We start from the raw sequence: 16,598 nt of genomic DNA, 5'->3' as shown, positions 1-16,598 counted from the left end.
TCTTCTTCTTTTTCTTGGGTGGCTTTTGCTTTCCTTTCTCCCACACCTTGTATTTCAATGGAGAAAAATAATATAGGATAATTGTGCCTTTTGTTCAGCTATGTGAAGCCAAAAAGGGGGGAGGGATATAACTCAAAAGCTGTCTTCTCCTAAATATTTGGATTGCTACAGCTGCATATCCAATCTGCGCTGGGTATCTATGAAATATTCACATGGAAGGTAAGAATCTCCATGCATCGCCTGATATATGGAAACCATCTTGATGTGAGGACTGGATGAACGAAAAAATTCACACAGGATTATAACTGGTGTTTATCTGCTTAAGGAGATTATCAGAAGAGATCATAAAGAAAAAAAAGAAAAAATATACAAACAAGATGAGATGTGGAAACAGCAAGATAAGACTGGATAGAATGATGAACATTATTTGGACTGATTGGATATTAATGCAGTAGCAAGAAGATGATTGGAATCCCCCTTCGGAACTTGAAATATGGGTCCCCTCAACAAAAATTTAAAATTCGGCTTTGTAATTCGGAATTTATGTGATGTGATTTGATTTGATTTGATTGGTCGGTTAATAAAAATTATTTAAAAAAAAAAGAATCTCCATGCATCGCCTTTGAATCTCTAAGTGAATTAGACAGATAGCAAACAGAGAGAATAAAGGAAGGGCCAGACAAATTACAGAACATAATTTGCAAGTTGAAACAGAAATGGTTCTTTAGCAGCCAGCAGAAAGTGTTTGACAAACAGAAGCTAAGCCGAGAAACTCTACTTAACAGCAGAACTATGTGCAGAATTGCAGCTACAGCAATTCAACCATAATAAAAAATAGTGAGCCATATTGTTAACTCTACACAAACTAGCCAGACCTGATATACATGTCCCCTGACTCTCCTAGTGCATTCAAAGGATTTCACAGCTAGATGTGTGGGAAAAGGAATCATATGACTGATTCTTTATCTTGTGGCCACATCCATTCTCAACAACATTTTTTTAAAAAAAATCATGGGTGTGTTTTAAATACCACAGCCACTGGTGTCACATTCTGAAAAGCAAGCTGACTTTCAGATAGGCCAATCAGATGTTTGCTTTGCTTTGCAGGCAGCTGTAATTAACATGCTCTGAATTTGCTCCAGGTTCAGGAGGAAAGCATGCAAATCAGCTCTGCTGGGTCAGACCAAAGGCAGGTCTACTCCAGAATTCACTGGCCCATCATTGGGAATCCCACAAGCAGGCCATGAGCACAGCAGCACTCTCCTGCTAATGATCCACCTCAGAGGTATACAGTTCTTACTAAAGGGAGTATAACTTTCATGAGTAGTTGCCCCTGGTGGCCTTATTTATTTGTTGCATTCAAATCCGACCCCTTTCTCCAAGGAACTCACTGCGATGTACATGGTTCTCCCCTTCCTTATTTAATCCCCACAACAACCCTCTGAGGTAGGCTGAGAAGCAGTTACTGGCCCAAAGTAACCCAGTGAGTTTCGTGGCTAAGTGGGGTTTTGAACATGGGTCTCATTCCTAAGCATTGTAAAAAGCTTGTGGAAATAGTCCTTCTTCTTTTTTTAGATTCACATTCACAAATGCTGTGTGCCTTACATTCCTCCAAATGACAGAACTTATGGGAATGTCCCCATTCTGTAACCCAAGAGAGCCATTGCCAATCAGTGTAGACAGTACTGGGCCAGACAGACCAATGGTCTGACTCGGTATAAGGCAATTTCCTGTGCTCAGATGTCCTCTGCATTCACAGTGTACTCCGAGACCTTTGTTGTATGTAAGGCAGTCTTTCTTGTTGTATGACTTTCCTTTTGAGTGTGAAAATAAAGCTCTTTTGGTTCCGCCTGTCTTGCAGGTCCTACGGCAACACCCAGCGCCTTGCCCTGCGTGACTGTGGTGCTCATTCATCAAAGCAAAAGCATCTCTCCTTCTCAGCTCTAGATCTGTTTCATATCACTGCCAGCCAACAGCCAACCACGGTCTGTGCTGTGCGGCTAGAGGAAAGATGCTGTTTCTTTGCCACTGTCTATAAATTGCCAAACTTTCCAGCCCATCCTCCATTAAGTGAAGTGGGTTGACTCTATGCAGCCAAAAAGCTCGATCTCTCCCCACTCTGTTTTCTTACTGTTACTACAAACCAGCACAGTTTCTCTTCTTCCTCTTTTGCAATTTCCTGTTCAGTGTCATTGTGGGCATCTTTACCATATTAGCATTTCTTTGGACTCTTGTTGGCAGTTGCCTAGAGGGAAGTGGGTGGTTCTTAATAAGGTGATCTGATGGCATCTGGGAAACCATCTGCCTCCATTGCCTTTGGTGACCAGCTACAATTTAATGCTACCCTGTTTGCATCTTCAAAGCACTTTAAAGATATTATGATTCACAGTTCTTCTAGATTACAGTATACATGGTCATAATTGGCAAATGGCTGTCTCGGTTTTGTGCACGTAGAGCATATGAGGTTTCCCAGCAGCTATGCAATGCATCCCTGACGTCTTGGCCTCTTGGGTCCTTAGGTGACATTCTGAGCTCAGCAGCCTCACACCTGCCTTCTGCCTTCTCTGCGCTCCGAAAGAGCTTGTCTCAATGCATGTGGGGGCATGCCTGCAATACCATGAGTCACTGTATCATCTGCACTGGCTTCAAGATTGAGAGCTGAAGCAGGTGGACCTGTACAGTGGTACCTCGGGTTACAGACGCTTCAGGTTACAGACTCCGCTAACCCAGAAATAGTACCTCGGTTTAAGAACTTTGCTTCAGGATGAGAACAGAAATCGTGTGGCGGCAGCGGGAAGCCCCATTAGCTAAAGTGGTACCTCAGGTTAAGAACAGTTTCAGGTTAAGAACAGACCTCCGGAACAAATTAAGTTCTTAACCCGAGGTACCACTGTATTGCCATATGCAATGTGGTTTGGGCCAGTGTCCATTTGAGGTCCTATTCCTCTGCACCACACCTCTCCTAGTCATTGCACTTCTAACCAAGAGAAGGCAGGTCTTTTAAATTTCAATTGGGCTATTGTATATTAACCAAATGCATAATTTCATAATTATTTTATATTATCAAGGGAATTGCTGTAAGGATAGAATATAATCACACCCAACCCTCAAGAAGTCGTCCACCTAAGCATCTACCAGTGGCATCTGACCGCCAGGGACAAGATGGGACCGTAGGAAGCCATATGCCACCTAGATGTTGAGACAATGTTTTCTACCCCATTTGTTGTCCCTAAGGGTCAGTTGCTGGACAAGGGACATGGAGATGGAGATGGTGATTAGAACTGGGCTTTAGAGCAGAGGTAGTCAATGCTGTACCCTCAAGATGGCCCAACAACCCCTGCCTGCATGACCAATGGTCAGAGATGATGGAAGTTGTAGTCCACAACATCTGGAGAGTGTCACATTGGCCACCCCTGCTCTAGAGCAAGTACATCAGCTGTAGCAGTACTCACGAAAGAGAGCTTCTTCACAACCAATGTGCATAATGTGTTTTACTGCAGCCACACTAGTGTAATGCATGGCATTGGAAATGGGCAATGAAATGTGCCAATCAGGCATGGTGGACTCTGCAGCTGAGGTCCCTGAGTGCTTGGGGATGCCTGTCAAGTCTACCCTTCAGACTGATGTGTTTAGCACAGCAAACTACATCCTACTTCTACCCTTTCTCTTACTTGATATCCCTCCATGCCCCCCATCATATCTTGATTAAACGTAAAACAAAATTAGATAGATAGCTTGGAAAGGACATCAAGTCTCTTTATAATGCAATTCAGTTTATTAAGTTCCACAAAATGGAAGTCTTTGACTCCCTTGAAATGTTTGCAGCACGGGTTTGTCAAAACCAGTTGGGAAAGTCGGCCTGGCAAATGAAAACCAGGGCAAGAAGGTGGAGTTCCTAAACGCAATTATGAGGCTTCAAAACACCACTGCGGCTCTGCCATGGGAAATAGCTGTGTAACTTTGATTTCCAAGCTGGAATGGCTTCCCTAGCATTTGTCTAAATGCCCTCCAGGGATTTCAGGAGAACAGCTTCTTGGTACAAAGGCGATGTTTATTGAGAGTCTCATCCAGTGAGGTGTGGCTTCATCCAGCCTCCGCTCAAGGCAAAGGCGCAAAACAAGTTTCAACGGAGGTCTGAAATTGTCATGGGGAAGATTTCTGCTGATTCAGGTTTTCAGTGTTCTGAAAGCCTTTTTAAAAGAAGAAACAGAACACCCTGGCTTCCTCAAAGTCTGGAACCTTTCATAAGAAAACACTAAATTCTAAAATATGTGTGCATGTATACAAGTCAGTTGGATAGTGACACTATTTCTAATATTTGGCAACATGCTACAATACAAATGGTAGAGAACTTGGGCTAAATATTATCCATGGTGAGCTGCTCCCTTATCCTAAACACCAATCCACAAACCCTATGTTTCTCTCTCTTTTCATAACATTCCACCACCCCAACTCTTTCTATCTCTTTCGATTTTCTTTTATCATTATTTTGTTACTGATGCTACAAAGTCCAGCTTTTTAGCCATAGCCAACCAGGTCTATTTCTGATATAGGTTTGAGATGATAGAAAGTTCAGGACACGTGAGCCTGCCATATTTGTCTCCAGTGCCATCTCCCCCCCCCCCCCATACACCCTTCCACCACATTTGCTAGAAACAAATATACCGTAAGTGGAAGTTGTTAAGTTAGAAGAGGGAGAAGGAGCAGAGACCGTGGAGCCTAGGAGATGTGACAAGCCAAGAGGACAGGAGTTTCTGCATTCTCCTCATTCATATATTAGGAAACACTGGCTGATTAAAAATAATAATGAGACTGAACGTGAGTCTTTTTAGTGATGTGACAAGAAGTAAATTGATCTCATGCTATCTGTCTCCTGCTGAATACACTGAATCTTTCACAAAACAGTTAACTTGTGGTATGAGTACAGAATGCTTGTGTTTCATTTGGCTCAGGTTTTGGATGAGTAAGAGACACACCTGGGGAGTGTCTGTGGGAGAGAAGAAACACAAGTCTAGGCGTATTATCACATCATTTCCATTTCCATCTGCTCACATTAAAAACCCTATTCAAGATTGCAGCCTGGTCCCTTTTTAATTTATATTATCATCATCATCACTACCACATAGTCAAAAGGTCTACTCTTAAAAAAAAAAAAAAAAACTTCAGCTGCAGAAGCAGAACAGATTTATTCTGCCTCATGGTGCCTTTTCAGCTGCTGCCATCTTTCTTGGTTTCATAACATTTTAATTTTGCAGAAGTCCCATAAGTAAAGAACTTCCCCCTCAGGCCCAGTGTGAATTTGGACAAAGTCGCTCTGTCACACCCAAATCGGTTTCAGATATTGTTGTGAAGTTAAATGAAATAAACACAAAAAGCTGTCATAAAACTTGTGTGTGTGTTTATGGGTATGTAATGCAAGAAATGGGAACTGTATTTTATATCTGTGTCCAAGCCCAGGAATATTTAATGTGGGCGGAGGGTGCAGAGTGAGGTGCTCATCAGAGCTACTAATGGCTCTGGGACAGTCTCTCCTGACAGGTAGAGGTTACCATACCATACGGAGACAGTCACCACAGGTGATACAGGGTTGGCTCAGTTGGGCTGGCCAGTCCTGGGAGGAAACTCCCAGCCCAGCCCAGAAGCTTGTGAGTCAGAGGTGAGGTGGTTTGGACAAGGGGAGAACAAAGCACTGTGGAATCTTTTTACAAACCATTTCTCCTACCACCAATATGCTTGCAAGTAATGGGCCACACAGGTATGGAGACCCAGAATAGCTATATCTTTACCTCACACCATGGAAGTGGAGGGAAATGACCATTAGGGTGAAAAAGTGAGAGATTAAAATTATTGTTATTTGTTACATTTATCTATCATCCTTCATCCAAAGATCACAGGATGGTTTGCATCATAAATATTCCCCACTCACTGTATTACCCTGGAGACATTTGAAGGCAGGAGGAGAGAGATGCTGAGATAGGAGATATACCATTAAATTCCTTGACAGACTGAAAAGAGACGCCACATCCCCAGTCAGCCAGTTTTGGAAGGCAATATTTTAGTAAATAGTAATAGTCAGAATGCAACATTTAAAGCCTAAAAATGGGTATCTCTATTCTCTCTGATTGTTTTTCTTTGCAGGTCTAAAGGTTTTCCCAAACAATCAAACTCCAGATTCATTTTAGCCTTTGCTAGATACTCCAGAAAGCTCCATGACTGACCATGATGTCCTATCTGTGTATGATGGTGAGTGGAAATTGTCGTGCCTCTGAAGTTTCTGGCAAAATACCCTTTTGAGTTTCACGTCACCTTAGCCTAAAGGGAAACAAGGACTGATGAACTAGTCGTGAATACTGCTTCCAGTCTTTACCCACTAGTGGACAAGACAAAGATTACTGTTCCATGAACGGGACTAAATCCAGCCAAGAGACAAATCAAATACATTCCCAGCCACATACAGAGAGGTTCAAGACACTGTGATGGGGATCTACTGAGCAAAAGAACAAGTCCAAAAATTCAGCCTCCTTGGGGCCCTCCTTGAAAAAAGGTTTCCAATCCCATGCTTCTAAAACCATGCCAGACATCATCATCTTTTTGTGTTTTGTGTCCTTGTTGGGTTTAAGCACAGTGAATTAACTGTGTGTTGTTCCCTTAACTACAGCCAGCTGAAAGTCCCATCACCACTTCCTGACTTCCCTCCCATGGTAGTCAACATGGTACCCTCCAGATGTTGTTGAATTACAGCTCCCATCAGCCCCACCCCCTGCATGAAGAAGGTCAAGAATGAATGGGAGTTGTATTCCAGAAACATCTGGAGGGCATCACATTCCCCTTCCTTAGGAGAAACTTTGTGGAGCTCTGTTAGAAAGGTGCATAGAATCCTAAGATATAAAGTTCTCACCTTACCAGTACTTGTGTGCAGTCCAAATCCACTCTGCATGCAGAAACATTCCCTGAATTTTCAGCATCACTTTATCCATTCTGTGGCAAGAATGTGCAGACTTTGAAGGCTGAAGGTAATTTGTCACCTCATTACGACTAGATGTGCTTAAATTATGGTTTTGAACTATTATGTATTTGGACTAAAATAATGACGAAATGAACATTCCAGTGCTGTCACTAAAAGCATGCTGAAGGGCAAAGAAATTTGTGAGTGTTTCCTTTCATTTAAGCACAAACAAACAAACAAAACCTTCTGTACTCATAGAAAAGAGCCAAGTATTAATTTGCAAAGCCCTGAACTACTTGGATCAGAGATAACCTAGGGACCATCTGAACCCTGATATCCCAGTTTGATCACTGAAACATCTTTGGTTTTCCTCCGAGTTAGTGAAGCTATCTGGTGTCAACATGAAATTGGGGCCTTCAGTGCAGGGGCAGACTTTGGTAATCTTTGGTTATATGGTGCCCTGTGTGAGGCCAAAATGGATATTTTCAGTTATGGATCTTCTCAGTTTTGTGCCCCATCAGCTCAACACCCTGTACAGGGGAACTGCCCACAAGGCCCTGTATCTGGAGCTGCTTCAGTGCTATTGGTCCAGACTTGTGGACTGCCCTTCCAATAGAAACCCATTCAGTATTAATTTTTAAGTTTGCTGATAACATTTCTATGCTGCCAGGCTAACTTAGACAATTAGAGACTTTTTTTCTTTTATAGTTAGTAGGTGATCTGCAGGCTTGGATTATTATATCGTGTGTGTGTGTGTGTGTGTGTGTGTGTGTGTGTGTGGTGCAGTGATGTAATTTTTTAATGCTAGTGAAATGGAACCTCTCCTCTCCTTCACCTGTTCACACCTCATGCTCTCCCTAAATCTGCTCTGGAGGGTTGCAGGAACACCTAGTACAGATTTAAAGGTAAGTGGGGGAGGAAGGGGGGACTCCTGCTGTGCAAGCAGAAATCCTAATAATGAGTTACTTAGCACTACATTGGATGCAGCCTTAAGTATATATATTACAAATAAATAAGAAGCATACTATGAAGGACATCTCGACATACAAGTTCATACTATTGTTGTTTCCATGTTTCCAATTTTAGATTGTGAACCCTCAGGATAAGGACCTCCTACATCTCTTCTTTGTAAAGTGCCATGCACATTGATGAAACTATACACACCTTTTGCATGTAGGACAGGAGTTTCTGAGGTGGGGAATCAGCCCAATGTCAAAACCCCACCTGCCATTTGAAGCAAGAGAGGTTGGGTTGGGTTGTGTAATGCTTTTCATAGTGTGCTTGGCAATCCAGATACGAGATCCAGGTGGGTGCCAATGGGCTGCTAATTTTTCATGGACCTGCTGCTTCATGTTAATGGAACCGGGAGGGATAGATTCCAAACCTGCATTTCTGATCTAGCAGAACCCCAAAGCATATATTTAAATGAATGTGCCATTTCATCGGCTTCAAAGGCAACATTTCCACATGCCTAAGCTGTTGTGGGTCTCAGCCCTTAAGCATTTTCGTATCAATCCAACACATTTTTTAACCGTACAGTGGCAGACAGCAACTTTTTATTAATCGGCTTTAAATATACAATATAATCTTTAACATGCAGTTAAATTATGTCGGAACAGTGTGCTTGGGTTGGATTTCAACTATTCAAACCACGATTACAGTTGGTTTAACACTTATAACACATTATACTGTATAATATACAGAACACAGTAGTGACATAGTTCCTGCCAGTGAGGCTTACAATATCTAAGGCTACAATTCTATACATGCTTAATAAGCATAGCATTAGCCTGTAAGATGGTCAGGATAAATGATGGAGGAAAGGGAAAACAGCAGTAACAGTGCATCAACAGGTGGGTGGATTTTATTTTTTCCATCTCCCCTCCCCACCAAAAAAACGAATTCCTGCAGGCATCCATGATATAAAGGGACTAGCTATCAAACGGTCCATTCCCTGTGAGGCAGTTTCCAATTCAATACCTACTAGGCTTTTCCTCCCTGCAGCATCAGTTATATAATAAAGAGGGATTGTGCTACTTCTCACCAATTTTTGTGCAGAATTACAAATATATTACAAAATAATTACCTCAATGAAAATATCATAATAAGGACTTTTGCCACTTTCTCCCCACCCCCAAGCACTGACCACTGAGGATAGCTATGTGATTATAAAGCAAATGTATAAACAAAAAGAGATTAATACAAAAGCACGGTAGGAATATTAGCAATTAGTTACCTTGCATAGCTTTGCTTCTGTCTTATGAAAGAGCATGAGTTGACTCATGCTATTTTGACTGCAGCCATTTCTCCCATTATGGCTTGTACAATGTATTCGCAACACACAAGTAGGCAGGTGAAATTCCAGCAATGGAGATCGATGAATTTAAATAGATTTTCATGTGCTTAAAATTTCATTTCTGGTGGCATGAGTAGCAAACACCAGCAGAATTTGGATACCTCATGAGGGAATTTTTTTCCCCTGCAATATAGGAACACCTGAAGGATGTAAGGACTGTAGATGCCACAGAATCAACTGATAAAACTCATCCAGTTTCAATTAACATATTAAGCAACTAAAACAAACATTTCAGTATTTCAGCGCTAAGTACAATTCTTAGGATTTCCATTAAGTTGCCAGGTTACCTTCGCTAAATAATGCTACCACTGACAATTTCTTCTTCCACAAATTATTAAAAATCCACTGGTTAAAACAAAAGGATGTATGTGGACTGTTCTCAACCACAATGGGAACCAAATTCCCTTTCAATAGGAACAGATCAGATTCATTTAAGTATGCACAATTTAATACGTAAGTCTTCATTCACAGTTGATTAGTGAATGCTTGATTAGTCTACTCTGCCACAGAAAGGCAATTACACTGTAACCTGCCCATTAAACAGGAAAGGAAAAAAATTTCTGGTTCTTCCCAGGAACCAAAAAGGTTTATTTAAAAATCTAACTATTCTACATCAAACCAAAAAGGGAAATGGGAATAATGTATTGTTTTTACCACCTTGGCATATTTTTGATGTGTTTTTAAAAGCTGTTAAGCCCCTCTACTGCTTCAATGTTTGGCTAAGGTGGTGGTGGAGGCTGAAGGATATTTTAGTCTGCACATAACCGGCATGCAAAAGTTTAGGAAATCAATAACATGACTCTGTTGCTCTTCCTAGAAGTTATGCATAATAAGGTTTGACATTTCCCAAAATATGATCTTCATACAGGGGGAGGCAGCAAAGGAAGAATCCCATACCTATACCCATAAGACACATGGTCCACCCAAAGCCATAGGACCAGCTGAGCTCATTCCTTATACCTCCTGGGTAATTTTCACGTAAATATTTTGAGATCATTACAGCGTAGATGACAAGGCCCATGAGAGAGAATACAGCTGCGAGAAAGAAAGAAAAAACACTTTAAGTAAAAATGAGTGGTGGTGAAAACAGAAACAATATAATTCCTTCTCATCATGAATTAAGATCAGGTTAGTGCAATGCACTCTACACAAGGTTGCCCTAAAAGAGTGTTCAGAAACTGCAGCTGGTGCAAGAGACAGCATCCAATAAATTTCTGCATTTGTTCTGCATTCAGACCATATTATGCTGTTCTTATATCAACTGCACTTGCTTTCAATTCGTTTCCAGGTTCAGTCCAAGATGCTGGTTCTTCTCTATAAAGCCCTAAAAGGTTTGCAACCAGGGTATCTGAAAGGCAGTCTCCTCCCATGGGAACCTCCCGTAAGAACCTCTTCCCTGTCTAAGATTTGGTTGGTGGCAATGCAAGAAAGGGGCTTCCCTAAACGGCTTCAGCCCAATATACCTGAAGGAGCGTCTCCACCCCCATCGTTCAGCCTGGACACTGAGGTCCAGCTCCGAGGGTCTTCTTCTGGTTCCCTCACTGCCAGAAGTGAAGTTTCAGGGAACCAGGCAGAGGGCCTTCTCAGTAGTGGTGCCCGCCCTTTGGAACACCCTATCATCAAGTAAATAAACAACTATCTGACTTTTCGAAGACATCTGAAGGCAGCCCTGTTTAGGGAAGCTTTCAATATTTGATGAATTATTGTATTTTAATATTTTGCTGGAAGCCGCCCAGAGCGACTGGGGAAACCCAGCCAGATGGGTGAGGTATAAATAAGTTGTTGTTGTCGTTGTTGTTGTTACTTGTGGCAGCATCCCTCGTTTGGAATTCCCATCCGAAAGAATGCCTAGTTACGGCTCATAGGAACTGGAGTTTAAATGGAGAGTTCCAGGTTCCCAATCCCTACTCTTAAAGAAGGTAGCAGAGAGAAGATTGGGTGGTTGGAGATTATGGAGCAGACCACCCATGAGGACAGTGATGATAAAGCTATAAAGACGTAAAATGGCCTGGTTTAGGAGGCATCAATTCCTAAGGCATGATATATATATATATATATATATATATAGAGAGAGAGAGAGAGAGAGAGAGTGTGTTAGCTATTTTGTCATGTGATTCTGTAATTATTACTGGGCTGCATCTTTGTGAATTCATGCCACTCTGCACCACCACACCCACTGCAGCTATGCAAAAGGACGCTCCTGATTCATTGTGCACTTTAAGAAGGTCTGTTGCTCTTTCCCTACAGCTAAAGAAGCAACTACTCTCTCCAGACCAAAGCCAGGCATCCACCCTTTGCACTGAAAACGCAGCCTTACCCGCAACAAAACACAGGCCTCCGATGCCTCTGATGAAGTTGAAGCGAAGCGTCGGGATGGCAAATGCAATGATGGCCAGGGCAAAGCAGATCACTATGATTACAAATCCAACAAAGAAAGTGGCCGCTGCAGCCTTACCCCAGGCTGAAAAGAAAAATACAAGTTAGCTGCATTTTACTCCCTGTTATTCCAAAATAGCTGTACAAGTATATGCAGTGCCTTTTCCCCCCTAAAAATATGTTTAGGGGTACTCTCATTTTCCTACTCATATTGAAATACTACCCCTCAATAAGGCTAAATTTAGATTCACAAAATGTTTAGGGGTATGCGTACCCCTGCATACCACCAGGGGGGGGAAACACTGAGTATATGTAACAGTTAAAGATGATGTGCGTCCTCCCCTTTTTGTATGAACTGGGCTTTCAACATAAGTCTGGTGATAGATATTAGTTTTTTTCTTCCAAAATACTTTACTCTCTGTTAAGCTGGATTGCCAGGTTATGGTATTGTTTCAAAAACTTATTTGTCCAGAGGTGACTGTCAGACAAGCAAAGCTTGGCTCAAATGACTCTTGGTTGTCTTAAGAACTGTTGTATGTCTTTAGCCGTAATAATATTCTGTCACATTAACACACTGTGTGTAGAAGCTGAAGGGAATAGGGGAGGCAGGAATAACCCCAAAGTGTCAGGGAGATAGCAATCCAGAGTACACATCTGCCTCTAGTCTTTGGGTGTCAATCGGGAATGAATGAATAAATAAATATTTTAAAGAGTCGCCTTGGGATTTTCATATACCTTCATGTAGATGAAATTAATACTAAATCAGTCAGGATCTTAAAAACTTGAAACTCAATGTGTAATGTTGCAGAACATCTGCTACTGAAATGAGTATTTAAAACACACACACACTGATTTTGATTCAGGTATTTCAAGTTTTTGAGGCAAACTGTTATGCCCATTATATTATGTGACTGAGCGTATAGAATAGGTGGGTAAATAGGTACATAGAACTGCATTACTGCTGTTTAATGATCCCACTGGCTTTTTAAATTGAACAACACAGTTAACTGGAATTGACTCTCTCTGTCTCTCTCAATTTATTATACTTTCTATGGGAATTGTTGCTGTCCCAACAGGCATAATCTTACAAGAGGCATTCCCCATTCCCTAGCACTTGAGAGGGAATGTCTTTTTAAAAATGGGAGCTGCAATTTGCAGTTTTGCTAAGACACACACACAAACACAGACACAAAAGTAGAAGTATGTAAAATACACCAAACAATTGATCAGGGGCACCTTTTTAGTTGATCAAAATGGTTTTAGTCTATTAATCTAACCAATTAATTGACTAAATACTATTGAAGTCTTACTATATCGTATATGTGCATTTGCATAGCTTGATTAAAATGCTGGTGTTAATTTGGAACAAAATAATGAAAAAATAAACAATATAGAAATTATTTCTAACATATCTGGAAACTTTAGGCCTGCAAAGCATCTCAAGTTCTGCAAGGTTTTTCTCATATTGTCACCCAGCCAATGCTGGTCAATTGTTCTAAGAAGGAGAATGGGGGAAAGGCAGTCTTTTGGGGGAGAAAAGCCTAGGGAGACAAGATGCAGCCCAGAGATCTTTATCTAACTCTCCATCCATCTTTTATGGCATGGTGGGGAACCTGTGGTACTGCGTTGCTGGACTACCTCGCTCATCATGCTTGACCATTGGCCATGTTGGCTGGGGATCATGGAAGTCCAACAACATCTAACATGGCCAGAGGCTCCCCACAGATGTATAATGGCATTTGGCTCAAAGCCAAACAAAAATATGGAAGAATTTGTATCAGACTAATGTATACACTATACTTTTAAAGCACATTCAAAGCACATTCTTTCCCTCAAAGAATTCTGGGCACTGTAGTTTACCAATCACAGTTCTGCAATGCGCTGTAGTTTACCAACAACAAACTGCAGTGCCGAGAATTCCTCAGGGAAAAGAATGAATTTTAAAACAAAAATAATAATTCAAAATTTTACTTTCAGGTAAGTATGTATAGGGATTACAGCCTTAAAGTAACGTCCCCATCTTTTACCACCTAGCAGAGAGAGTTTCACATTTATTTACTATAACTGTACATGCTTAAGAATGGCTGAAACATTACATACAAACAGCAAAGGAAGACTTATAAAGCCAAATTCACATTTCTTATTTAAAGGGTGAGGAAGAAACAGAAGTATTTTGATCATTGAGTCCTAAAATCAGTTCCCAAACTTGACAGGAGAACACTAAGAATTAACATATCCACCAGGGAGGGGTGGTGCTGTGTGTCAATTGATCAAAACGGTGAGCACTTACTTTTTACTAGTAGTTTTGCATTTTTACATATTATGACCAGCTCATAAATTGACCCAGCCCACAACCCAGATTTTCACTTCCTATTTTAACATTTTTTTCATCCTGACAATTATTGCAATTGCTGATTAACCCAACATAATCTCTTGTGAATCACAAGAGGAAGCAGAAGGAAGTCATATGGATTTCAAAATTGATGTTATATAGGAAACAGGGAGTCCGTATTAAGAAGATGCTTAAGGGAGGCCTTCGTTCCAGGGCATATCTTAAGAAAGAGATGAGGAATGACATCTTAGACCAAAGTTATTCTACTGTAGATATAGATTTGCTAAACAGAAAATTACCCAAAGTGACGGTTTGGATATACATTACACCATTTGTCCAAATAGATTTCCTTCCTATTCATTAATATTATGCTTTCCCCACACAGTTCAACACAGGCTCTATCACATGATTCTTCTGAATATGCAAAGCTCAGTTCCACACAACAGTTCTTTACAGTATGCTTTCTTTTATGGATTCTCTGCCTGATGACATCGCCATGTCTACGCAAAGCTATTTCTTGTCATGGTGGAAAGTCCAGGGGAGATAAAAAGGAAGCTGTTAACCAAACTTTGCTTATATTGTCAGCACTTGTTCTACTGTCATGGATATAAAATCGCTCCTTGAAAGCCTGAGGGAAGATTACTCATTTATGTAACTGGATTTTGCCTCATTTTAGCATTTCAAGATCACTCCTTGTCATAATTGCTAAAATTCATTCTTAAAAATAATTTCTGAACATTTATATTTTGAAGAAAAGTTTAGGAGATATTGGTCAAAGTGAGCAGAAGCACTCAAGTCCAGAATAAGAAGAAAACATTACACATATTTACCAATGAAAGGTAATTACTTTCTTCTCTAAGCTCTCCTTTCAAATAGGAGTTGATAAATGAGATAGATGAGAGAGAGAGAGAGAGAGAGAGAGAGAGAGAGAGAGAGAGAGAAAGAAAGAAAGAAAGAAAGAAAGAAAGAAAGAAAGAAAGAAAGAAAGAAGGAAGGAAAGAAAGAAAGAAAGAAAGAAAGAAAGAAAGAAAGAAAGAAAGAAAGAAAGAAAGAAAGATGACAGATAGATAGATAGATATAAAGCTTGAGTAGACTAATCACGATCATTGGATCATAGTCTTTACCACTGTGATTCTTACCAAAATCCATGAGCGATATGCATTCCCATTCTTCTCGTTCAGTACATAATCTCCATAACGAGCCTTGTTGCATAAACGGTCGGGTTTCTGAGTTTACCCAGCCCCAACCAACCAGTGCAATGATACCAAAGATCATTGCTAAGCCCAGAAGAAGAGGCATGATCCATCTGCAGCGTGTATAGTCCAGACCATACTGAACCATCTTGTTTGGGTCTTCTTTAGTGGTTTGACAGATAAGCAAAAAAGTCTTCCTACTATTTGCTTCAGCAGCCTGGGAAAAATAGTAGTTTAATAAAGGTTTATGAAAAGTGTGTGTGTGTATGTGTGTGTGTGTGAAAAAGAGAAAGGAAGAAAGACAAAGACAGCGAGCAGCTTTGTGATCCAGACAGGCACTGAAGGAAAAAGCTCCACCTACATTTCACTGAACAAGTAACTGCAACAACCTGTTGAGCTGGAAAGAACATTCAGGGCTGTGCACACCTTGAAACCCGCCCTCCCTTTTCTTTTTCTTTTTGCTACTAATTAAATGATTATTGTGGCCCATTGCCATTAGCATTTTACCCTTTCCTGGCTTTAAGATTTCACAGCAAAGAGCAGTGTGATGTATTGGCGGGAAGAGAGAAAAGAAAGATGGTGAACAACAAAAGTAGCCGTTGGTTTACCTTTATGAAGGATGAACAGAAGGTCGTGCCAACACCATTTGAGGGTGATACTGATAGACTATATTATCCATACTTTCAAACAAACATTGTTTAATTTTATCTTACTGTAACAGTGAAGGCTTCCACTAAAGATACTTAGGAGTTGTTACTTTGGCGAAAAAGCTTAACATTCTCTTAGAGAAATTGTGGTTTCACAATAATCTGTCAATGAAAAGGAGGCAGTGCCAGCTATGCAGCCAGCCATATTTTGAGGCTATTTGAGGGGAGTGTGTTTGCCTGATAGCTTTCTGAAATGAATTTTGATTTGCTGAATCCAAATCTGACTTTATCAAAGTCTCCAGTTTAGCATTGACCAGACTCTCCAACATTTCTCCAATGAAAATAGGGACATCCTAAGGAAAAGTGGGACATTCCGGGATCAAATCAGAAACTGGGACAGCTTCTCTAAATCAGGGACATCCCTGGAAAATAGGCACAGTTGGAGGGTCTGCGTGGACCCTAAAACCACAGCTAGCAGTCAAGTCAGCTAATGTCAGCTCCTTACCAGCACAAACATGCTCTTGCATATTCACCATTCAACCAATTTAGATGGGGTTTTGAGGGCAACCTAATGTTAGACCTAACTCTTATCCCAAACCATTTCAGAAGCCTAAGCTGGAAATTTTAAAAATGGCGGCCAACTGGAATTTATTTTGGGCAACAACACAACATCTGCACAAAATATGTTGTGAAACCAATCTTGTAAGTTATGTAGTAGATTGAATGACAAATGATAGACTGTGAGGGC

The 16,598-nt window shown here is 40.8% G+C and overlaps 1 protein-coding gene across 1 annotated transcript; it reads right to left on the bottom strand.

The window, feature by feature from the left end:
- Positions 1-8,485: 8,485 nt before the first annotated feature.
- Positions 8,486-15,599, bottom strand: LOC309528507 (p53 apoptosis effector related to PMP-22-like). Its single transcript, XM_082216006.1, has 3 exons — positions 15,150-15,599; positions 11,620-11,763; positions 8,486-10,337 (listed from the first exon to the last, which is right to left on the bottom strand). The coding sequence occupies exons 1-3, from the start codon at positions 15,349-15,351 to the stop codon at positions 10,123-10,125; spliced, it is 561 nt and encodes a 186-aa protein (XP_082072132.1). The 5' UTR covers positions 15,352-15,599; the 3' UTR covers positions 8,486-10,122.
- Between the last annotated feature and the right edge of the window lie 999 nt (positions 15,600-16,598).

The sequence above is a fragment of the Podarcis vaucheri genome (genome assembly GCF_965113315.1).
Source record: "Podarcis vaucheri genome assembly, chromosome: 3".
Lineage (NCBI taxonomy): Eukaryota > Metazoa > Chordata > Lepidosauria > Squamata > Lacertidae > Podarcis > Podarcis vaucheri.
This window is presented reverse-complemented; position numbering and strand designations above follow the sequence as displayed.

What these genes read in the sequence shown, in the direction of transcription:
- LOC309528507 (XM_082216006.1), bottom strand. Translation starts at nt 15,351, where the DNA reads ATGGTTCAGTATGGTCTGGACTATACACGCTGCAGATGGATCATGCCT. An exon ending in CATATCGCTCATGGATTTTG is followed by an intron (nt 11,764 to 15,149) that starts GTAAGAATCACA and finishes TTTTCTTTTCAG; the next exon opens with CCTGGGGTAAGGCTGCAGCG. An exon ending in AGGCCTGTGTTTTGTTGCGG is followed by an intron (nt 10,338 to 11,619) that starts GTAAGGCTGCGT and finishes TCTTTCTCGCAG; the next exon opens with CTGTATTCTCTCTCATGGGC.